General features: G+C 45.4%; 1 protein-coding gene and 1 non-coding gene across 6 annotated transcripts in view; both read right to left on the reverse strand.

Annotated features, from left to right (window-relative positions):
* REV1 (REV1 DNA directed polymerase) overlaps window positions 1-24,811 on the reverse strand; it is a 79,727-nt gene that overhangs the window by 7,593 nt on the left and 47,323 nt on the right. For 3 of the 5 annotated variants that reach the window (XM_038761784.1, XM_038761783.1, XM_038761787.1), the window contains 10 exons: window positions 20,870-20,999; window positions 19,419-19,547; window positions 17,339-17,493; window positions 15,933-16,052; window positions 13,065-13,285; window positions 10,651-10,823; window positions 4,162-4,264; window positions 2,726-2,891; window positions 1,268-1,464; window positions 78-311 (listed from right to left, as the gene is read on the reverse strand). In XM_038761784.1, the coding sequence (XP_038617712.1) occupies window positions 78-311; window positions 1,268-1,464; window positions 2,726-2,891; window positions 4,162-4,264; window positions 10,651-10,823; window positions 13,065-13,285; window positions 15,933-16,052; window positions 17,339-17,493; window positions 19,419-19,547; window positions 20,870-20,999 (1,628 nt within the window). The remainder of the gene's footprint in view (window positions 1-77; window positions 312-1,267; window positions 1,465-2,725; window positions 2,892-4,161; window positions 4,265-10,650; window positions 10,824-13,064; window positions 13,286-15,932; window positions 16,053-17,338; window positions 17,494-19,418; window positions 19,548-20,869; window positions 21,000-24,811) is intronic. The other 2 variants (XM_038761786.1, XM_038761785.1) reach the window with 1 other exon arrangement.
* TRNAA-CGC lies at window positions 11,149-11,218 on the reverse strand. Its single transcript has one exon. It is a non-coding gene; the product is annotated as a tRNA-Ala (tRNA).

Genomic DNA, 24,811 nt, shown 5'->3' on the forward strand with positions numbered 1-24,811 from the left:
CCGACCTCTCCTCCTGGAGTCCCAGGGATGGGCCCGCCCGCAACCCGGGCAGCCACGCCATCGCTTCCCCCGTTTACCTGCGAGAGGGCCGGCAGGGCTATTACGCTGACTCCCGCTTCGCTGCTTGACTCTTGAAGTTCGGGGATTTGTAAGAGAACCGTCCCCACTGGCTGGGGCAGAGTCCCGGCGTGACAACCGTTCAGCGGCTCTTTCTTTTTCTCCACGGGCGCCTCTCCCTGCTGCATGGCGTGCATTTGCTCTATCTGTTCTCGGAGATCAGCGGGGAGGGCTTCGAAGACAGACTGGTCTAGCTGGAAAGGTCCGAAGGAAGAAGTCAGTAGCTCCCAAAGAAAGATCTAAGGGTCACCACAGAGGGTGACGGTCCTAATGATTTCACAGCCTAGTACGTGCACCTTTCAGCTTCCCACAGCCCAGAGAGGTTCTAACAACACGGACCTTTCTCCCTCTATCCATTCACTAAGAGCAAAACCCCAACTTTAGCGGAGCAGTAGAAACTCAACTCCTGCCCACTTGGAGAAAAAAAGTCAGCTCCATCTTTATTACTATTATTATCATTACCACCATTACAGCATTTGTTAACTGCTTATTACGCGCCAAGCACCATTCTATGTTGCCAACTTGTACTTCCCAAGTGCTTAGTACAGTGCTTTGCACACAGTAAGCGCTCAATAAATACGATTGATTGATTCTAAGCATTGGGATAGATACAAGTTGATCAGGTCATACTACTACTAATAATGATGGCATTTGTTAAGCACTATGTGCCAAGCACTATTCTAAACGCTGGGGTAGATACAGGGTAATCAGGTTGTCCCACGTGGGGCTCACAGTTTTAATCCCCATTTTACAGATGAGGTAACTGAGGCACAGAGAAGTGTAGTGACTTGCAACGCAGTCAGAATTAGAACCCACGACCTCTGACGCCCAAGCCCGGGCTCTTTCCACTAAGCCATGCTGCTTCCCAGGCCATCCCACCTGAGCTCCCAGTCGAAGCAGGAGGGTGGAGGATTTAATCCTCACTTTACAGTCGAGGAAACTGAAGCACAGAGAAGTTAAGTGAATTGCCCAAGGTCACACTGCAAACAACTGGAAGAGTTGGAATTAGAACCCAGGTCCTCTGATTCACATGCCCCTGGTCGTTCCACTAAGCTACGCTGCTTCTCTCTCTTGGGCTTAAGATGAAAAGTGAACATGGCTGTTCCTATTCAGATGACTCCCATATACAGGCAAATCCCTCCAAACTTACCTGGGAAGGGGACGGAACCTCAATACTGAAATTCAGCCTCGATTTCACACTGACTGGGGAATGCAAGCCGTTCCATTTCACTGCAGGCTCCGTTTTGCTCAGACCCGGACTGAGACTGGACGTCAGATGCGTAGTGAAAGATGGCAGGAAAGTTCCTGATGCGGATGATATTTCAAGGTCCATGGCAGCAACAAAAACTAGGAAGGGTATAAACGAGATAAAATGATCAGGGGGTAAAAATATATATATATATATATCACTATAGTAAGTCAGTCAAGGAGAGCAAAGTGCAAACCTTATTCCTGCTAAACCTAGGGCAAGAATCCAAAATCAATTCTATAATTTTTAATCTATTTTTTAATACTTATTTTATTCAATAGGTTTCGTTCATTCAGAGAAGCAGCGTGGCTCAGTGGAAAGAGCCCGGGCTTTGGAGTCAAAGGTCGTGGGTTCAAATCCCAGCTCTGCCAATTAGCTGGGTGACTTTGGGCAAGTCACAACTTCTCTGTGCCTCAGTTACTTCATCTGTAAAATGGGGATTAAGACTGTGAGCCCCCTGTGGGACAACCTGACCACCCTGTAACCTCCCCAGCGCTTAGAACAGTGCTTTGCACATAGTAAGCGCTTAATAAATGCTATCATCATTATATTCGTAGCTACTGAGTGTACAGTGTACAAAGCACTGTATTAACCGCTTGGGAGAGTACAATATAACATCAGACACATTCCCTGCCCACAACGAGCTCCCAGTCTAGAGGGGGAGACAGACATTAATAGAAATAAACAACACATATACCTTGTGGTTCCCTATCATACTGGTTGTTAGTGTGGAGGCCTAACTAGAATATAAAAACTGGGTCTGCCTTCCAGGCAGGTGAGGCTTGGGGAAGGAGGGAGGGAAGAAGGCAAGGTTCTTTTGCTGGACTTTACAGCTGTAACCCCAGTTGTGAATTATGTCTGGGGTAATGATTGGGGCCAAACAAAGAAGCCGGCTTGCCCAAGGTGGGGGGGAAGAGAGGATAGAAAGGGAATTCTCTGGCCTGACAAGGAAAAGAGAAAAAGGTCCAACTGCTAGGAGCGATTCCAGCCAAGAAAGAGAAGGAGGGGGCACAATGACAGAGAGAGAGAGAAAATATGTGTGCATCTCTTTCTGGGGCTGCGAACACAAATGGCTTGGGGCCCCAGCTGATAAGGAGCCTGCTCATCCGAGGAAATCCCGAGCTCCTCGTACGGGAACTCACAGGCTGTGGAAGGGCAGGCTGGAGACGTGTCTCGAGCGCAGCTTGGGGCGAGACTCAGACTGAGTTCCAACTGAGTGAGACCATCGGGTTTGAACTGCAAGCGGCTTCTATTGGGTCTGGGTTATTTCAACTGGCCCGTCCACCAAAAGCAAAATACAAATCTTCATTTCCCCAAGGAGGCCAGGAGTTACGTAAACAGAGGGTCACCCCTACAAACCTTCTTTGTGTTCCTCTTCTGCGGGTTTCTTGGCCTTCTGAACTTGGAAGAGATCAAGGACGGAATGGGCTCCACCAGGAAAACGGACAGATTGTGCTGCTGGGTGAGTGGCATCACCTGGAGAGCTTTTACTGATCGGAACCAACTGATTCACCAGAATCCCAACCTGAAAAGAAACAAATCACTTCTGTTTTTTACACTGTATAAGTTCAGCAAGCTTTTGAAACAGAAAAAATATATTGGGATATCAGATAAAGGCTAATTTCTTCCTTTAAACCCACACCTCTTCATTCAGGGCAAAAGAGTGAAGGCATTTAAAAATGTATTCCTTACTGCTATGGCTTCTTTCCATCCAAAAACATTAAGTACACTCAAAACTGTAATCTTGGTGGTTGATGATCAAAAATTAGTCTTCACTTTAGGGTCTGGTTATGGTACCACAGATATCTCAACGTTTTATGCACTTCGAGCTGTCCTAAGATACACACACCTCATCCCCACTCTGATAATGCTCCAAAATTTCCCCCTCAGATGTTTGTTTAACCAGTCACTGACTTAAGCCTAGTTTCTCTTATTCAAAAAAACCCTGGACGACATAGGCAACCCTAGTGTAAGAGTCTGTCCCTGAGATCATTTTTTACAAATTAAGACTTTTCATATCTCAAAGACCCTCCCACCCCAAAGGGAAGTATTCTGCACCTTGAAGAAAGGCGCTTCCTACACTCAAAGACAGCTTTGACTGCAGTTAGAACAGAGTCCGGACTCTGTGAACTGAAGCATCAACAAAAGACTCCTTACCGTCGGCTTTAAAGCAGTCAATCACCTCACCCCCCTCTTACTTCACCTTGCTACTCTCCTACAATCCAGCCCGAACACTTTGCTCCTCTAATGCTAAAGTTTTCACCGTACCTCAACCTCATCTATCTCACCGCCGACCCCTCACTCGCATCCTGCCTCTGGCCTGGAACGCCCTCCTCTTCATATCCAAAACACAATTTACTCTCCCCACTTTCAAAGATTTATTGAAGGCCCATCTTCTCCAAGAGGCCTTCCCTAAGTGCTCCTTTCCTCTTCTCCCACTCCCTTTGTTCATCCCCATTCCCAGCCCCACAAAACATGTCAGTACTTTTATTTATTTATATTACCATCTGTCTCCCCCTCTAGACCGTAAGCTCATGGTGGGCAGGGAATGTGTCCGTTATACTGTTGTACTTTCCCAAAGCGCTTAGTACAGTGCTCAATAAATACAACTGACTGACCGAAAGGCCAGACTTTCAGGCTGTGAAAATTGTGTGTCCTCACTGTTGGAGCTCTTCAAGAATGGAAGGGTAAGTGGGAAAGGGCTTCTAGGGACATGGACCTTGCAGAAAAGGAGCCGAATAATTCACTCACGAAACATACTCCAGTTGGCCCAAAACAAAAATGAAGTTACTTACCCCCCGCATATCAGATATATTCAATTTCATTGTGTGAAACATGTTTAGGGTTGCTTTACCAATTATTTTGGCACTATCTGTTGCTTGATCAAGAATTACAGTCCTGAAAGGAAAAAGAAAAAAAAAAATACTTTCAGCAAGTGAGGAAGAACTCTTTTTACTTCAAGTTTTATACAAGTAGCAGAGGTTCGAGATTTCACTCCCTTGTAGAACTCATTTGCTCCCACCATTTCAACTACCATCTCTAAGCGCATGACTCCCAAATCTACATCTCCAGCCCTGACCACTCTCTCTAGCATTTTCTCCTGCCTTCAGGACATCTCTACTTGGACGTCCCGCTGACACCCCAAATGAAACCTGTCCAAAACAGAACTCCTCACATTCCCACCCAAACCCTGTTCTCCCCAGTACTTTCCCATCGCTGTAGGTATCATCACCACCCTCCCTGTCTCACAAGCCCAAAACCCTGGCACTATCCTCAATCATATTTATCGAGTGCTTACTGTGTGCAGAGCACTGTACTAAGAGCTTAGGAGAGTATGATACAACATAGAAGATGCATTCTCTGTCCATAACGAACTCACAGTCTAGAAGTTAAATGACTTGCCCAAGGTCACACAGCAAACAAGTGGTGAAGCTGGGATTGGAACCGAGATTCTCTGACTCCCAGACTTGTGTTGTCTCCACTGGGCCACGCTGCTTATCCTCCCTACCTCCCCGACTCCAAGACCCCCTAACCCTCCTATTCATTCATTCATTCATTCAATTGTACTTATTGAGCACTTACTATGCACACAGCACTGTACTCAGCGCTTGGGAGAGTACAGTATAACAATAAACAGTCACATTCCCTCCCCACAAGGAGCTTACAGTCTAGTAAATAAATATATGACAGATATGTACACAAGTGCTTAGGGCTGGGAGGGGGGGAAGAGTCAAGGGAGCATGCCAGGGCGACGCAGAAGTGAGTGGGAGAAGCGCTTAGTACAGTGCTCTGCACACAGTAAGCGCTCAATAAATACAATTGATTGATTGATTGGGAGAGGAGGAAAAGTGGGGCTTAGTCTTCGTCTACCAGTGTCCCGCTGAGGAAAAGAGGAAGCTGGAAGCAGAGGAAGGAGGTGGCCCCTCGGGATGTGAACAGCGGGGAAAAATGGGGGGGGGGGTCAGATGGGAAGAGTCCCAGGTCCTGCAGGATTGATTTTAATCTATAAAAGCAGAGGCCTGGGTGAGTTCCCTGATGAGCTGAACTGGCCCTTTCCCTGACCTTCCCTATTCCTCCACAGCTTCGCTCCAGGTCTGGTGAGTTTTCAACAGGGGGAAAATGGTCAGACTTCTAAGACGCGAGGCCAGTGCCTTAGAAGACACTTAAAACACCTCGCTTAAGAAATGCCGGGATTATTACGCCCTTTTAGCCCAACCTGGTGCAGACAGGTGGTCTATGAAAACAATACAAATGAACACCCGTGACTAGAACCGGACCGATGCAGGGAAAAATCCCAAAACAAGGACAGTCCTTTGCACGGTGGGTGCGAGATTTGACGCATGTGGCGAGGCTGGTGAAAATCTGTGAGGGCTAGGGCTTTTTCAGACTTAACTGCAAGGCTATATCTGTGAGAAATGCAGAGGTATTAAGCTCACAATGGGTTACTCCCTTGCTTAGGGGCACAGTCTGGACATTTGTAAAGTGAAAAAAGTCATCATCAGTGGTATTTACTGAGTGCTTACTGTGTGTGGAACACCCTACTGAGCGCTTGGGAGAGTACAGGAGAATTAGCAGACACATTCCCTACCCGTATCGAGCTTCCAGAGCAAAGCCTAAGTACACACCTGTGTTCACATGTGAGTGAGTTTTCCTTCGTGTGGGGTTGGCCATAACCCTAACTCCTGGAGGGAAGCTCAGGCTTATTCTGGGACTAACCTTTCATTTTCCCTAAAAGCTGACCACCAAGTTCCCAGGGAATGAGGGACGACGAGCTTCCTTTCCTACCGGCAGGGCAGGGACCAGGGGCTCATACACATGCTAGACTCATCTCTCTAAATTCGACCCGCGTATTAAATCTGCCTCCAATTCCTGTCGGTTCTACCTTCACGATATTGCTAAAATCATCTCTTCCTCCCCAGCAGTACTGCTACTACTATTCTGACCCAAGCACTTGACATATTCCGCCTTGAATATTGTATAAGCCTCCTTGCTGACCTCCCTACCTCCCCACTGCAGTCCATACTTCCCTCTGCTGCCCAGATCGTTTTTCTGCAAAACCATTAAGTCCCTATTTCCCCACTCCTCCAGAACCTCCAGTGGTTGCCCATCCACTTCCACATCTAACAGAAGCTGCTTACCATCGGCTTTAAGGCACTCAATCCGTCAAAGGTATTTATCTAGAGAAGTGAAATAGCACAGTGGAAAGAGCTCAGGCCTGGGAGCCAGAGGACCTGGGTTCTAATGCTGCTCGCTGCATGATCTTGGGCAAGTCACTAAACTTCTTCGTGCCTCAGTTCCCTCCTCTGCAAAATGGGGGTTCAAGACCTGACTTCCCTCCTACTTAGATGGACAGCCCCATGTGGGACCTGATTATCTTTTATCTATCTCTGCACTTAATATAATGTCAGAGATACCTTTAACAACTACCACAGTTATTATTATTATTATTTATTGAGTGCAAAGAGAACACTGTATTACCACTTGGGAGCGTAGAATACAACAGAGTTGAACCAGCCAACTCAGTGATTCTGATTACCCCATTTGTAAATGTTTTGCTGCCTCTCTCCTCAATCACTCAATCAATCAGTAGTACCTGTCAACCATATACTGTGTGCAGAGGACTATACTAAGCGCTTGGAAGAGCATAATGCCATAGAGTTGGTAGATAGGGTTCCCTCCCACAAGGAGCTCAATTTGGAGAGGAGACAGACATTAATATAAATAAATAATTTATAGCTATGTACACAAGTGCTATGGGACTGAGGGTGGGGTTCAATGGGCTGGCCCCCTCCTACCTTATTTTTCCTGACCTCCTATTACAATCCAATCTGCACATTTCCACTCTAACGCCGAGCGATTCGCTGTACCTCCATCTTTTCTATCTCGCCGCCAACTCCTCATCCACACCCTCCCTCTGGCCTGGAACAGCCTCCCGCTTCATATCTGACAGACCACCATCCTTCCCACCTTTAAAGCCACCCTAAAGTCACATCTCCTCCAAGAGGCCTTCCCTAAGCCCCTCATCTCCCCTACCTATTCACCTGCAGACCTGGATCTGTACCCTTTAAGCATTTGATAGTTCCACCACAACACTCATGTACTTATCCTTACACTCTCCCACTTATTGAGTCCCATTTATTGTGAGTAGATCATAAGCTTCTTGTGGGCAGGGACCATGTCTACCAACTCTATGGCATTATGCTCTTTCAAACGCTTAGTACAGTCCTCTGCACACAGTACACGATTAACAGATACCACTGATTGATTGACTGAGAGGCAGCAAAACATTTACAAATAGAGTAATCAGAATCAATGAGTTGGCTGGTTCATCTCTCACACGTACACAGATGCTGATGGACAACTGAGGAGAGGGTTTAAGGGGCCTGTACGCAGCCACTCCTGAGGTTCTATACGGTCCCCAACTAGGGGTGCTTATTCAGTAATGAGTTTTGGGGAAGTGGAGGTGGGGGAGACTTCAAGTACATTACGGAATATAAAGCGTGCATCGAGTGCTATTACACTCTCTTATTTGAACAGCTGAAAACAGAGGGCATAATTAACCCCCATGTTTTTAACACGTGTAATTTGCCTTGTGAAGTACTTGGAACCCTCAAAAGGATTAGGAGAAACAGATTCCTCAGAAGGACTGCCCAAAGCCTGATTACCGTCTAATGATGAGAAAGTCTTTTCCCCTGGCTGTTGCCCAATGCCTCGGTTGATGCAGAGCGGTGTCTGCAGTTCTGCCCAACAGCCGGACCTAGGGCCCCGCTGTTGGCTGGTGCGGGGAGCGAAACAAAGGGGAGGGGGGCAGAACAGACCACATCAGCCAAGGCGGAAAGCGCCGTTACCACTGCCAACCACCCGTAGCTGAAGCAGTCTTCCTGCTTGATGACTTAAGCTCGTAGTGGGCAGGGAATGTGTCTGTTTATTGCTTTACTGTACTCTCCCAAGCACTTAGGATGGTGCTTTGCCCACAGGAAATGCTCAATAAATGCGACTGACTGAATGAATGAATGAATGAGCTCGGGGGCTCAACCCACAGGGCTCAGAGGGTCAGTTCTGTGACCTGGCAGACCCAATTGAACCCAAGAACCGCTATTAGAGAAGCAGCGTGGCTCACTGGAAAGAGCCCGGGTTTTGGAGTCAGAGTTCATGGGTTCAAATCCCGGCTCCGCCAACTGTCAGCTGTGTGACTTTGGGCAAGTCACTTGACTTCTCTGTGCCTCAGTTACCTCATCTGTAAAATGAGGATTAAGACTGTGAGCCCCACATGGGGCAACCTGATCACCTTGTAACCTCCCCAGCGCTTAGAACAGTGCTTTGCACATAGTAAGCGCTTAATAAATGCCATTATTATTATTATTATTATTCTGTGCCAGACACCGTTCTAAACGCTGGGGAAGACACAAGGTAATCAGGTTGGACACAGTCCATATCCCACATGGGGCCAACAGTCGTAATCCCCATTTTTTTTTTTAAAGATAAGGTAATTAAGGCCCAGAGAGTTTAAGTGACTTGCCCAAGGTCACACAGCAGATGAGTGACGGAGCCGTGACTAGAACCCAGGTCCTTTTGACTCCCGGGCCCGAGCTCTAGCCACTAAGCCATGTGTGTGTATATATATGGTCTGTATAGATCTGTGCCTGTTCCGCTTCAAACCCCTTCCTGTCTAAATCCTCCCACTCTTTCCCTCTTGGTGGTGTTTTCAGTTTCTTTTTTTGGTTTGTTTTCCCTTTCCCTTTGACCCACCCCTTCCCCACTTGGAGTCTGCAAAAAAGCAGTCCCCTTAAATCCCCAAGTATGCGTATGTTCCTGTTACCCCAAGCATTCAGTTGTGGCCAGCTATTTCTGCCACCGTAAGTACCCGGGGCAAAGCGATTCACAATGGTTGGGAGAAGTCTTCCCCCCGTAACTGGCTTGAGCACTACTCAGTTGCTTTCCTTTTCTCCACAAGGATAGGTACAAGGGGGTGATGTTTGGGGGAGAAAAAAGGAGTATTTTCGGTTCAGCTTTCTAGCACAGGGGTTTGGCGGCCTTTTTGCCACCTGGCTATTCTCTCCCACTCCTGAGACCAGTGCTCTGCACCCAATAAGTGATACTTGGCCATACTGCAGGTGACCACCGTGGCTTAGTGGAAAGAGCCAGGGCTTGGGAGTCAGAGGACATGGGTTCTAATCCCGGCTCCGCCACTTGTCTGCTGCGTGACCCTGGGCAAGCCACTTCACTTCTCTGCGCCTCAGTTACCTCATCTGTAAAATGGGGATTAAGACTGGGAGCCCCATGTGGGACAACCTGATTACCTTGTATCCGCCCCAATGCCTGGCACATAGTAAGCGCTTAACAAATAGCGTAATTATTATTACAGCTGACTCTCCCGGCCCCAAAGAGGCAGGGGTTCAACCAGCGGGGTCCAGGACTTCCCACAGTAGGGGACTGGTTTGGTGGTATGTTGGGGGCTGGTGTCTACTGGTTCTTCCCACAGGGGCCCAGGCCAACGGGGGTGGTCTCTGGGAGGCTGGCGAGTGGTCCGGAGTGGCTACCAGTGGCCCCAGGGCAGCAGCCTATAGCCAACTACCCTCACCCTCCCTTATGCCCGCTTTTGGGTAGGGACTGTCTCTATATGTGCTCTGCACATAGTAAGCGCTCAATAAATACGATTGATGATGATGATGATGTTGACGATATATGTTGCCAACTTGTACTTCCCAAGCGCTTAGTACAGTGCTCTGCACACAGTAAGCGCTCAATAAATACGATTGATTGATTGATTGATTATGCCAACTGTCGTAGCAGTGCCTTGGCTGGGGTATCCAGACGGGGGGCCGCTCCTTCAGACTGAGTCAGTTCTGGGCAGGGAATGTGGCTGTTTATTGTTATTTGTCCTCTCCCAAGCGCTTAGTACAGTGCTCTGTCTATAGTAAGCCCTCAATAAATACAACTGAATGAATGAATGAGGCCTAACTTGAGAGTCACAGTTAGGGCCAAGAAGAGCATGCTCTAGGGCCTCTGCAATGGGAACCCCGCTTTTGAAGAGCCCCAAGTCGAGATGAAAGACTGCAAGGGAACGCGATCTGAGGGGCTAGGGTAGTACAATGGAGCCTTGACATGGTAGTAAAGCTCCAATCGGGTACAAAAATCTCCAAAACAGTAAAAGCAAGTCATCCCAAAACTCCTGAAAGTCGACGACTCTTTTAGGGAAAACCTAGGGTGAGCGATAGCTTCCCTGGCGAGCAGCAGTAACTTAATTCCTTGAGGCGGAAAGCGGCTCCTCCAACTGAGCCTACCTGGCAATGTTGTCGCAGATCCCGTGACCTCCGTATTTCGCGGGTTCCACGGGGGCGCCCGCCTTTCGGACCATGATTTTCAACGTCAGTCGTCTGCCCTTCATTCCGGCAGCTTCCAGCCTTCGCTGAATCTCTTCTGAAAGGCTCAGCAGAAAAGCTTCCGCTTCCTTAGGCTAGAAGAACCAACACATTTTGCCTATTAATCTTCCGGTCTGGTTAACATTTCTCCTTTTTCCACCCTAAGTACTGAGCGTGTCTTCTACCTCTATCTTAAAAGGGAGCCAAGAATACAAGCGCTTAGAGAAATAATAACAGTAATATCGCTTGTTAAGCACTTGCTGCATGCCAAACGTTGTACTAAGACTGGGGTAGGCGCAAAGTAATCAGGTTAGACGGCGTTTCTGTCCTTTATGGGGCTCACGTCTTAATCAATCAATCATATTTATTGAGCGATTACTATGTGCAGAGCACTGTACTAAGCACTTGAAAAAAAAAGACTGGAGATGCCGGGGAATGAACCCGGGGCCTCATACATGCGAAGCATGCGCTCTACCACTGAGCTACATCCTTAATCCCCAGTTTACAGAGGAGGGAACTGAGACCCAGAGAAATGAAGTGACTTAACCAAGGTCATCCAGCAGGCATGGGGCGGAGCTGGAATTAGAACCCAGGTCCTCCGACTCCCACACCTGTGCTCTCTGCATTAACGTCACGTAACTTTCACGTATCAAGTGGATTAAAAAGAATTTGCTTTTTCAATCGACTCGTTCTGGAAGTTGTCACTTTTTCCTTTAACCTGCCTCTTAGTACTTGATAAAGTATCAAGTCTCAGCAGCGGGAGACTCTCCAAATCCTCTGAGCTACGATTCCAAGGAATTGGTTTAACACATCTATAAGCTCGGTTCTCCAAGGGTTGGAAGCCAGGGCTGTAGTCCTGCCAAACCTCACTTTACAGAACACATTTGCTGAGGAACTCGCCCACTTCTCAGCTACATGCCACGTGCACAAGGAGTCCGGTCTGCTTCAATAATGTGGCCTCCTCAGTCCAAACAGGCCTTCACTGTCCATAGATCTTTCAAACAGCATTCTAAACAAATTATGCACTGAAAAAACTCACACTGAGGCACACCCGAGCATATTCTTTTAAGCTGATTTAATTCTGGAAACTCCAGCAGAGAAGGATTTAAACTAATGTGTCAGACACAAATTATACACTAATGTGAAAAGGCTACTTTTCCAACAAATGGAAAAATCCCACACAGTTACACGGGTTAGTTTCCCTGACCAAAGCCTACATCCCAGGTTGGGCGGATTTTTGGCATTTTTAACAATGTAGTTAGGACAGTCAACTTAGGAGAAGCAGTATACGTCAGAACTGATAACTTAGTTCCACCAGCCTGGAAATCCGATCTAATTCTAAAAGTAGTCAAGAAGGAACTCTTGCAGGGAATTACTCTCTAACTTAGTTCACAGTCATTTTGGCTAATCAGAAACAAAGGATCAATTTAAAGTAGGGTTGGCAAGTACCAGCTTCAATTCTTTCCTCCCTGGAACGAATACAGCCAAGAGAGAATACTCAAGGTTTAAGCAAGCAAAGCTTCTTTAACCACGGACTTGGCCACGAAAATGGAAGAAAATGTGACTGGAAACATAATTACTGGATCAAATGTTTGAAAAACAGGTGAGGAAGAACCACCCTAATAGATAAATCTGATTAAAATAAATATGCACAACTCAATTATCTGAGGTAACAGGAGCCCCAGAGAACATGTGAAATTTAGGGCAGGTAGCATCATATTCTCCCATTCTAAATCTTTGACCTGACATACTAATGGAGCCAATTCATCCAATTGGCAACGTTTTTCCTTCTCCTGCCCCACCTCTGGTGAAGGTGCAACTGACCAACAAAATAATCCATGAGGAGGAAGCTGGAGAGAAAAGGAAAATGAGGAAAAGGCTAAGTCAGCAATAACTGAAAAACAGAAAAAGTTAACTTTTTTTTCCCCCAAACTGAGTATCTGTGACTAAAACGGTCAGCTTTTTTACAGAAAAGCTTCCTTAGAAAATGTCTCTTCAGGACCTTTTGTCCCAAATGACCACCATTTCCCCACAAAGGAAAAATATGGCTATTTGAAGGCTGGGGCGTGAAAATAAAACCATCTAGCACTTTTGGTAACTACTGAGGTTTTGTGATGTTATCGATTTTTAGTTGAACCTAAAAGTGCCATCTAGCACTTTTGGTAACTACTGAGGTTTTGTGATGTTATCGATTTTTAGTTGAACCTTTTGAATACCTGCTTCATTTTTGTCGGATTCTAAGCACACAAGAAAGTGGTTATTTCAAAACTGGCAGCTGGGAATGAGGTGAGCATACAGAAAACATTTTTCAGATTTAGACGATGCAAAATCTTTACCTGGGTAAATCTTATTCCATAGTTGATCTCAGCTGAAACAGATTTTCTTTCCTTTTCTGTTCGAACTGGCCTATCATCCAAGCCGCGGCAGAATCTATAGAGCATCTGTCCTGTCTTGGGGCCAAATTCTTTCTGGAGCTTGGACATGGTCATATATTGAAGGTCTCCACAGGTTTTAATTCCCAGAGATGCCAACTTGGATTCCATTGACCGACCAACTCCTAAGAAGAGAGGCAAGATTTTTCCAAATGGCAATGTACACACTGAATTTAAATTGCATTTAAGCACTAGGAAATATATGTTAGGTGGCATTCGAAGAATCTCACTCAAGCACTGAGTTCAAATGTTCCAAAGGGATAGTGTGGATCCAAACTTGAAAAAACAGTGCAAATGAAAATCACTTGAAAGGAACTGACTCAAAAAGTAAGAGTATGTTCTGCTGTTAAGTGACACCCGCAAAATCACAGCCTTGTTGCTGAGCTCCGTAACTTCTGTCTCTCCCCACTCCAGTCCTTACTTCGCTCGGCTGCCCAAATCCTTTTTCTACAAAATTGTTCATTCATGTTTTCCCACTCCTCATGAACCTCCAGTGGCTGCCCATTCACCTCTGCATTAAACAGAAACTCCTTACCATCGGCTTTAAAGCTCTCACCGTCATCTTGCCCTCTCCTACCCTACCTCCCTGATTTCCTATTACATCCCAGCCCCCACACTCTGCTTCTCTAATGCTAACCCACTAGCTGTACCTCGATTGGGTCTATCTCACCGATGACCCTCTTACCCACCAACCATCCTGCTTACAATTGTGAGTGGTGGGGAGGCCCACGGGACCATGTCTAATTATTTGACTTAGTAGGATCCACTACCAGAACGACTGCAGATGGTGGTAGGGCGATCTGGGAGAGATGTGTCCATGTAGCTGCTGTGGGTCGGAAATGACTCAACAGCATAAGACAACACAAGAGTGCTTCAGGCCCAGTGAATGCTTCAGAACTCCTTCTATTAAAATCAGTATTATCTAGTGAAAAGAAAAGCCCAGGCCGGGAGTCACAGGGCCTGATTTCCAATCCTGGCTCTGCCACTGGCCTGCTGTGTGACCCTGGGCTAGGCACCGAGCCCTCCCGAGGGCCAAGGACCATGTCTAATTCCCTCTTGCATATTCTCTCCCAGCCCTTAGTGAGCGCTTAATACTACTACTACTCCTAGTGAATTAATTCCTCCTTCACAAGATGGGTACTAAATATGCAGTCTCCTTCCCACTTAGACTGGGGGACAAGGGTTAGGGCTGCTGCAGTGGCAGGGGAAGACCACCCTCCTGAGGTCTCTTTACGGCATGTGTGTTACACCCGGGGTGAAGGCAGGGAGAGGGTGACCCTGTTCCATACCTAGATGTGTGTACACATACCCGCACCCTATTCAGAAAGAAATCTTGCTCAATACAATTCCTCGTCTTTTCCTGGCGTTGGAAATTCAAGAGGGCTAAAATTCTCTAACTAGTGGCTATTTATGATTGAGATAATGGGACCGGGCCAGTGTGAGTGAAGGCCTAGGGAGGGGTAGTCTCCACTCCCACCCATCAGTGTGAGAGTCTGGGCCTGAACCAGGCTGGGAGCCAGAAAGAAAAGCCTGACTTCCCAACTGTTAGGAAGCTGGAAAGCTGTGGCCATTTAGAAGCCGAGACTGAAGAGCCTCAGTACTGCTCTCCCAGCGTTGTTCAGCCATCTGGGCTGGGAGTCAGGGGATCTTGAGTCTACTCCTAGCTCTGCCACTTGCCTGCTGTGTGACTTTGGTCAAGTCATTTCACTTCTCGGACCCTTCGTTTCCTCATCTGTAAAATGGGGATTAAATACTTGTTCTCTCTTTTACTTAGATTGTGTACCCCATGTGAGATCGAGACTGTGTCTGCCCTGGTCATCTTGTATCTATCTATTCCAGCCCTTAGTGCAGTGCTTGGTACATAGTAAGTGCTTAATATATGAAACAATTATTGTTAGTATTATCATCATCCATTTTGGCCTTAATCTCTTTTTTTGTACTTTCAAATGCTTCCGTTTATCAGTAATGTTTTGATTTTTTTCTTTTGTCCTCCCCCACATGGCCCCATTTAGGACAAGGACTATGCCTGAACTGTTTATCTTGCCTTCACTCTAACACCCTATTAATAATAATGGTATTTGTTAAGCACTTCCTATGTGCCAGGCACTTTACTAAGTGCTGGGGTGAATACAAGCAAATCGGGTTGGACACAGTCCCTGTCCTGCATGGGGCTCACAGTCTTCATCTCCATTTTACAGATGAGGTAACTGAGGCACAGAGAAGTGAAGTGGTTTGCTCAAAGCTACAGTGCAGACAAGTGGCAGAATCGGCATGAGAACCCATGACCTTCTAACTCCTAGGCCCGGGCTTTGCACATAGAAAGCCCTTAACATAACTAATAAAAGCAGTGATTCAACAACTTAATTCATTGGGTTCTTTACAACTGCTTTCTCAAATTCCACATTCTTTTCCATGGCGTATGTACTTCTGATATACTCTAATGTGACAAGCAAATCTGAAATAGCTTTGGCTCCTTTGAATTCTACTTTGGTTCCTTGGATTATTCAGGGGGATTTGGGAAACACTAACCCATGACAACCTGAAATAACGGCTAGAATCTGATCATTTCTAAACTGGGCGGACTCAACTCTGGCACAGCCCTTGAGTTGTTAGATGGTAAAGAAATCTGCAGCTTCTCCGGGCTTTGAATAATAATTTTTACTGTTAATTGAATGCTATCCTCTGTAGTTGTTTTTGTTCAGATTTTAACACCATCAGGAAAAAAATAAAATAAAATCCCTGAAGTATTCAAGAAGCAACATCTCAATTTACCTGGTAGGTTGGTAACTAGCTGACCTCTGATAAAATCATCCACCTCCTCTGGTTTTAAGTGATACTGTCCATCTGGTTTTGCTTTCCGAGTTGCCATTCTAGCCAGCAGAATATTGGAACCTATTAAGGACACATAACATTAGCTTGTTTAAAAGAAAATACAAATTGTCATACCTTTTTTTAAAAAAGAAAGTCTCAAATGAACACAGGCAAGGAGACAGAAAATACACTAGTATAAAATTACTAGACACTCAGAAAACATCCATCTGCTATTTTTTTACTGTTTTTAAAAAATCCCCCATTTAATTCATTGCCGTAGTCAAAGAAAACTTTCAAGAGTCAAAATACATTTGGCTTTGGTGTTGTTTTCATTGTCTCTGGCAAGAAAATCCTTACAGGGAAAAGCAGGGTGGTGGTCTTTGGAGTCAGGGCACTAATCCCAACTCTGGGACCTCACTCAAAGCTCTGTGACTCAGTTTCTTCACCCGGAAGATGGAGCCAATAGTTCTCCTTACCTCCCACGGACTTTGGTCCAATAAAAACATTCTACAAATTCACAGTATTAGGATAAATGTGACTTTTCAGTTTTATACTTTTCATCAAAGGTGGCCCTAAGGAATATAAAACTTGACGCTGTGTAACTTCTTTACCAGCAATCCTTTTAAAACTCTGGAGTGCTAGCTAGTAGCATCTTTTAATTTAAGCAGCTCACAGAATAATTGCTAGAACAGCAGATCCATTTAGCGATGTTTGTGAGAGAAAGGGTATTTGACTTGTGAGAGAAAGGGTTTTTAATACCTCGAGATTCAAATTTGGGAGCCTTAAAGTACAATGTAAAGATATATTAATTGTGGGGGGTTTTTTTTAATGGAATGAGTGTGAGGCAAGGTTACTGCAAGCTTTAAAGATATCCCAAGGCAAAACTTGAAACATCAAACAAGAATCTGGAGAATGGTATCTGTGTCAACAACAAAAACACACAGATGCACAACACAGCATCTATCTCGAAGGATCCCAAATAACAGATTACAAACAATATAAAAATAATATTAGTGGGATTTAAAATAACAGTCCCCTCTAGCCATCCACTAGACCACGATGCTTTTCCAAGCTACTGCCTGAACGTTAAAATTGCATCCACAGTCAACACCCGGCAACTTTCCTAGGAAGACATTCAAGTTCAGTGAGAAGTTGGTTAAGAAAAGAAAAATGACCATTGATAGAAATACTGATTATATCAAGAAGTGCAGGAAAAGAGGCTTGTGATTTATATTAATGCTCAATTACAGTGAGCGATTTATCGCTCACAGAATTTTAATACATTTTGGTGAATGCCATGGCTCTTGGTTGTAACAGAGAATTGGAAGTAACAGTCTGTGTAAACACGAGAAATAAACCATACTAACCCATGCCAACAGAGGCTGCACATTTAGTTTGGTCTTTGATTTCAGTTCGGAGAGCCTCTGCAAATTCGTCGGGAGTGAGTCTGGTTTCTGCAAGGATTTCAGTGACATCTACTAATGCTTCATCGCAACTGACAGCTTCAATGTTATGAGTATAGCTGGCAACACAAAGTAAAGGAAATGAATCAGCAGCAACAGCTCACCATCTGTTAAAACAAACATGTAGCAAATAAAAGTCTTCCTTCCCCTTCACAGTTTTCCACATTATAATGTTGACAATATACTGCACCAAGCAGAAACCTGATTTTTAAGTGTTTCAACAACCACCTGATAGGCAGAGCTGCCATTATTGATGCCCCATCAATCTGCTTTAATAACATCAAAACAAATCCCTTTTCCAAGCCAGAGAGAATTCCTTCCTTCCCCGTGGTATTTAACGGTGAGTACTTGGTTCAAGGGTTCCATTTTAACAGAACTCACCTACCGTCATGTGTTAAAAAAAATTAACACAGACTGTAAATCTAGCAAGTAAATATCTGCTCCGCTCAAATTTTCTACAAACTTAGGAGTGAACAGACGTGGGGCGGGATATTGACTGGCTTATGCTTACAGCAGATCTGAAGTTTAGGATTCACATTTTATGTGAATAAGAAGCGTTCTGAGAGAATTAAAGCTGAATCTCTCTTCCCGCAGGAAATTAGAGAAGTCGCTCCCAACCCCAAGGACAATTTTGTTTCACATTTTCAAAGAGAGGAGACTACAATTCCTCATCTGTCCCTCTTCTACCTATCCAACTCTTCACGCATATAAAATCCAGAGGAATGCGAACGCAGAATCGCCTCGAAGATCATTTCAAAACACGCACTCGCTCTCTTACCCCCAGAGATATCTCCAGGGCAGAGAGCACAGGAGTAGCCAGAGTGAATGGAGAAGGTGTTAGTGGCTAATACCACCTCTGCACAGCTAGCTGGACTGAAATCCCAGTGCGGGGGCACCAGTTACTGGAGGGCAGTGGGGGCAAGACAGGGCAGCACTGAGACTGCCAGAGCCCAGGAGCACTGGGAACATGTCGATGCTCATTCATTCAATCGTATTTACGGTGTGCTGATTGTCTGCAAAGCACTGTATTAAGCACTTGGGAGAGTGTGATATAACACCAGACACATTCCCTGCCCACAACAAGCTCATAGGCTAGCCCCTGCTAATGATAATAACAATAATCATAATGGTAATAATCACAATACTCACGGTATTTAAGCGCTTACTATGTATCAAGCACTCTGTGGGCTCTGCACACAGTAAGCACTCAATAAATATGACTGAATGAATGAGCACTTTTCTAAGCGTCGAGGTAGGTGCGAGCTGATCAGTTTGGACACAGTCCCTGTCCCTCAGGGGACTCGCAGCCTGTCGGCTCCTTGAAGGGAGGGATTAGGCCTTCAAACACCAATGGATACTCGGGAGCAGTGGTTCAGTGCTCTGCACACAGAAGGCACTAGACTGATTGGTGCCTAGACTGACAAGAGTTGGGGCTCCAGGACTCAGCAATCGACACCGGGATTTGATTCCCAGTCAGGAGTCGCGGCTGCAGCAGCCACTTACGCTTACCGCCTCCTGTCACTGGAACTAGTCCTCAACACAGCCCCGGGGAAACATTCAAGTCTCCGCCGGAGGGTGCGGACCCGTATCTATCTAGTCGATAGGGAGGGAGCAAATGTGGGTGGCCGAAGGGGGGAGGAAATAGAATTCCCAGAAGAGGATAGTGTGGGAAGAGAGAAATCTTTAATGTAAGAAAAGTCTGGGCTTCTCTGCTCATTTTGGCTAAGTAGTACAATTTCCAAAGGAGCCATTTGCTCAATTCTGGGTTTCGTTTCAAATGACACCGGTCTGTAACAAATCACCTTTCATTTCTGTCAAAAAGCTTTGAGGTGGCACTGTTTAGGAAGGAAAACAGGAGTTGGCTGAATTAAGTGAAATTAGTTTTGTTAGATACCTCTACCATTAGTAGCCGATAACAATATCAAAAGAAGCAGGCCCAAAAGCTGAAAAGTAAGAAAATGCACAACTACATTATACAATTTACCTTGCTAGGGTTTCATACATCGTCCGTGAAACTTCCTTGTATGCATGGAAGTCATATGGAACCGCTTGAAGGTTTGGACACAGCTTTTTTGCTTGCCCAAAAAACATTCCATTCTTTATGCCGACTTGCCTAAAAACAAAAGAAAATCCAATAGATTACATGAAGTTCCTAGTCTCAACCCAAATTCTAAACATCTGAGATTTCTGCTTTAAAAAAAATGCATATGCCCCTAATCCAGATGGAGTTTCATAATTGGCCACTCAGATTTTGCCCAATTTCTTAAGAAGCAGTACGCAAACAGAGGGACAAGAGAAACATTCGGGCAAATGAAAACTCCGAGTACAGCAGCAAAGGATAACTTCGGAGGTGAAGTGATTTGCCCAAGGTCACATGGCAGACAAGTGACGGAGCCAGGATTAGAACCCAGGTCAGCTGATTCCCAAGCCCGTGCTCTTGCCACTAGGCCACGCTTGCCTACTTATTCCAGCCAGCCTATAATTCCCTATTCGTCGGAGGGACCAAACCACAGGGTGTACTTTTTAACTGGCGGGCAGACTGTAATTGCAGAGCCGGCATTTGGCCAGATCCCCAGAAGACCATCTCGTTTCCTTTAGGAAACACTGCGTGTAACTCCCAGAGACGAGAAATCAGCGGCATCATCATCATCATCATCATCATCGTATTTATTGAGCGCTGACTATGTGCAGAGCACTGTACTAAGCGCTTGGGAAGTACAAATTGGCAACATATAGAGACAGTCCCTACCCAACAGTGGGCTCACAGTCTAAAAGGGGGAGACAGAGAACAAAACCAAACATACTAACAAAATAAAATAAACAGAATAGATATGTACAAATAAAATAAATAAATAAATAGAGTAAAAAATATGTACAAACATATATACATATATACAGCTGCTGTGGGGAAGGGAAGGAGGTAAGATGCGGGGGATGGAGAGGGGGACGAGGGGGAGAGGAAGGAAGGGGCTCAGTCTGGGAAGGGCATCCTTGCACAACCCACATTCTGGCAAGCCGCGGGCCAGGACTTGTCGAGGCAGAATGGACAATGTCACTTGCAATCAATCGGTTGTATTTACTGATCACTTCCTGTACGTAGAACGCTGTACTAAGCGCTTAGCAGAGTACAACACAATAGAGTCGGTAGACATGAACCCGAAACACAGACAGCTTACAGACTCGAGGGGGGTTTCCAGGATTCTAAATTTGAAGAAAACGTTCTGGGTTTTCTTTGAACATGATCAATGAAGGAAAATCTGAGACCTGACAAGATTACTGCTTCAAGTCAAACAGAAAACTGACAAGGAAAGGCAGGAAACAGTCCTTCTTAGAGGTGCCTATGCTAACTTTTTTCAAGGCAACAATCGGGAAATAGTGATTTAGTAATACTTCCACCCTGCTCTTATTCCAACATGGTAAGCAAATGTCACATACCTGGCTTCATAGCTACAAGATGCAATTTCAGCCTTCGACAAAACAGTGCCATCCAAGTCAATTCCGTTTGTCAGTGCAGAATCCTGACTCTCCCACACTGATGAATCCAGTAAATCGGGAACTTTATCTACTTTGAAAAAAAGAGAATGTTACGATTAAACATCAAGACCTTTGATTTTATTTCCTTAACTTCTGCTCAAAGAGGTGTATTTTCAGTTTCTTCCACATATCTTTTTGTAGTGAATTAAAACTGCAACTTTATCCACTGGTATCTACCACCAAAATTTCTGTTGAGGAGAAAGTTAGTACCTCATTATTCATGGCTTTAGTTTCGAAAGTCTGTTCAGTGGTTAAGGAAAACTACGTGTTGTCCACAAAAGCTGAGAGTAACTCGTAATTAGAAACCTCGATATTTTATGGAGGGGATTTCTTACACCTGTAGTTTAATAGAATACATAAAGGCAGATACAATCCATAATCTTTTGCAATTCACACCAAGGTCAGCAAGCTAAACAACTTCAGTTCTTTGAAATGGCTTATAAGTCAGAGAGCTTTGATCAAGGGGCAGAATTTCAATTCCCAGAAACTCTAAGCTATTGAAACCATTGTTCAAGATTCCTACGGAAACTATTTTCTAAACTGAAGCTAAATTTAACACTCTTCCAGGCTACTTGGATGTACAGTAGACTAGCCAAGTACTTGGTTTACTGCCATCCCTATTTTGGGGAACATTTTTGCATACTCAATTCCCAAATAATTAAAATCATCATTCTATCACTTTGAATGAATCTACTCCACAATGAAGAATCCACATTCAATAAACCTTTGAGAATACAAGAGTTACAAAATGCGGCACGGTAGAAAGTGACAGCGTTCTGTATATAGTTCATCCACATCTCCTAATTCAAAGACAAAATTTATAGCCAGCTGAAATTCCACATGAAAAGACGAAAGCTGCCCCCCCTAAAACTACTGGCTGCTCGCCACTTTATTTCCTTGACAATCTGCAGTCTCACAGTCATTCCGAAATAGGCGGAAGAGAAAACAGCGTCAGTTATTGGTGCCTGGGGATGCTATTATTAGGTTGCAAGAAGGGCCTGCTGTAAAAATACATCACGCACTCTAAAAACATCCTTTCAGCCACAGCTACCCTACTATAAGCAACTATACCACCACTCAGGGAAACCAAGAGCAAGATATTCCTGCTAATTTGTCAGAACGCCACTGCTCTATAACTGACAGCACGTCTTAATTTTTCATTAAGGATGAGCCGAGCCGGTATTAGGAAAAGCTTGTCAAAATGAGGAGGGTTAAGTGAGGCAGAACAGACTCTTTTCTGGACCCAGGGAATGGCAACACTAGACTCCTGATCGGGCATAGCGGTTGCAAGCCTTCATCGAATTCCCACACTCGGCATGTGAAAACCCACACCTTCAAGACCAGGATCTCACTGGGGGTCAAAAATCTTCTTGCTTGGCAAGTAAAATACAGGACAAAATCTGAGCTCGGGTGTCACTGAAGACTATGCCTTACCCAACACTACGCACTTTCAGTTTGGGCAAGTAAACCGAGGAGCCTGACCACGGTCGCGAAGCCCCAGATTCCCTGCGGAATTTTCAAGCTCAACAGTTAGAAAAAGTGTGCGAAATACAGCATTATGACTGGATACCATATATCTATAACCAGGGCGCCTACTGGTCAAAAGCGGCTTCGTGAAGCAGAGCCCGACCCAGATGACGCTGCCTTCGGTCACGTCCCTTTTTCAGTTGCTTTTTACATCATCGATTATCTGCAAAAGGGCCCCTAAGTAAGAAGGTGAGTGGCGTGGCTCAGTGGAAAGAACGCGGGCTTGGGAGTCAGACACCATGGGTTCAAATCCCAGCTCTGCCGCTTGTCAGCTGTGTGACTTTGGGCAAGTCACTTCACTACTCTGTGCCTCAGTTACCTCATCTGTAAAATGGGGATTAAGACTGTGAGCCCCACGTGGGCCAACCTGATCACCTTATATCCTCCCCAGTGTTTAGAACAGTGCTTTGCACATAGTAAGCGCTTAACAAATGCCATAAAACCCTTGACCCCTGAGGATTTCCAATTAGAGAAAGGTCAAAATTCACGGCTAGAGAAAAGAGCGAGGAGAACAGCGCGCTTCCCCCTCCCTGGCCTGAGATGCGAGGAGACGCCTCGCTTTTCTCCACTGGGCTCGCTGACCTGTTCCACAGAGCGGCAGAGTGGCTCCCTCCATGAGCTGAGACAGTTGCTTCGTGTGAAATTCAGGGCAGTGCAGAGATGCACTGTCCCCACGGGAGGACAAGGCAGAGAACTGCTCATCAAAACTTGACAAACTAGACGGGCACATGGTCAATGTGGAGGAACGCTTGGAGAAATCAGAGGCCGGGACCCAAGTCTGTGGAAAAGAAATCGCTGAGAATCAAACTGGGACTGATAGGAGGGTTAAAATTTTTGCTCTTTACCACGTAAACTGAAGAGGTTGCCGCAGGGGTGGGGCGGGGCCAGCTTCTGGCAAGGGCGAGAGCCTTCGACTGCGAGATCGGAATGGACACCGTCGCCACTGGCTTTTAAAGTAAGAATCGGCACGGAGGCCCTTGAGGTGGAATGAAACTTCTGCCCGATGCTCGGAAAACTGTTTCGAAGAGAAGCCACGGGTGGACGACGAGAGCCGTGGTGTGGGATTTAGCCGATGGACAGCTCTGCCACGGGCGGTTTTAATGGGGGATCCAAGATGCCCTTTTGCCTCGGAGCTTGTCCAGCGACATAAATCAAAGGGCGGGAACTGCCAGCCTCAAAGAATATGGTTTGTAGAGAGTTGGGGGTCTAGGGGACTACTTTTCAGCCCAAGAATGAGCTTGGACAGAATGAGAGCGGACAGAACGCTTGTGCATTTGGGGAGGTTATTTCAGATACAAAATGCTGAAGACAGTAAGATAGGAAAGCAGCGTGGAGAAATCTGAAGCTTCTGAGGCACTAGATGATCAAAGTGAGTTTTTCAACAATCGAGCTTTAGTTTAGTAGAACTCTGCCCTAGGGCCTAGTCATTTGATGGAGAGTAACTCCTTTCAAAAACACTCTAGGGGTGTGGGTTCTTTTTTTTTTTGGTTTTCTTTTAATGGCATTTGTTAAGTGCTTACTACATGCCAGACACCATACTAAGCTCTGGAGTGATAATCAAGATAAGAGTTAATCAGGTTGTACACAGTCCATATCTCACGCGTGGCTCACAGTCTTTATCCCCATTTTACAGATAACTGAGACATCAAGAAGTGAAGTGACTTGCCCAAGGTAACACTCCAAGTAAGCGGTGGAGCCGGGATTAGAACCCAGGACCTCAGAATCCTAGGCCCGTGCTCCTTCCATTAGGCCACACTGCTTCTCTCTAGGTTTCTGCAGTTTTAGATTACCTGCTCTTCGGCAGTTGAATATGTGACCTAATATGTGAATTTGGAAGTAAAAGACCCTGATGGCACATAGCAACCCCAACACGTAATTTCAGACACTTCGCGACACTGATTGCCTAAAATTGTCGTTTGCACAGTTCCATATTTAGAAAAAAAAATAGCAACTTCAGCCCTTCCTTAGTTGAGGGACACCTTTAAGAGGGCAGATAAGAGTTTAAACGTCTTTTGGAAGTAAGGTTTCGGCTACCGCAAGTCTTGAGAAAAATGAATTTTAAAAGTTCATTTCAAAAGTATTACTGAACAACAGACTTGCCTCTAAGTTGATAGACACGGCCAGGAAATCAACCATCCCTGGCAAACTGCGCACGGCTAAACTTAGTGTCATGAATGTTCCCTCAGGATAGTTGGTGAAACTAAAGCTCTAATTCCAGGCACTCTCTCGCAAAGAACAATGTATGTCTGAAACAGACTGAAGCCCGTAACTATGTCCGCTGAGAGTGAAAGAAACATTGTTATTCATGAATTCCAA

Source organism: Tachyglossus aculeatus, chromosome 20, assembly GCF_015852505.1.
Source record: "Tachyglossus aculeatus isolate mTacAcu1 chromosome 20, mTacAcu1.pri, whole genome shotgun sequence".
In the NCBI taxonomy this organism is placed as follows: domain Eukaryota; kingdom Metazoa; phylum Chordata; class Mammalia; order Monotremata; family Tachyglossidae; genus Tachyglossus; species Tachyglossus aculeatus.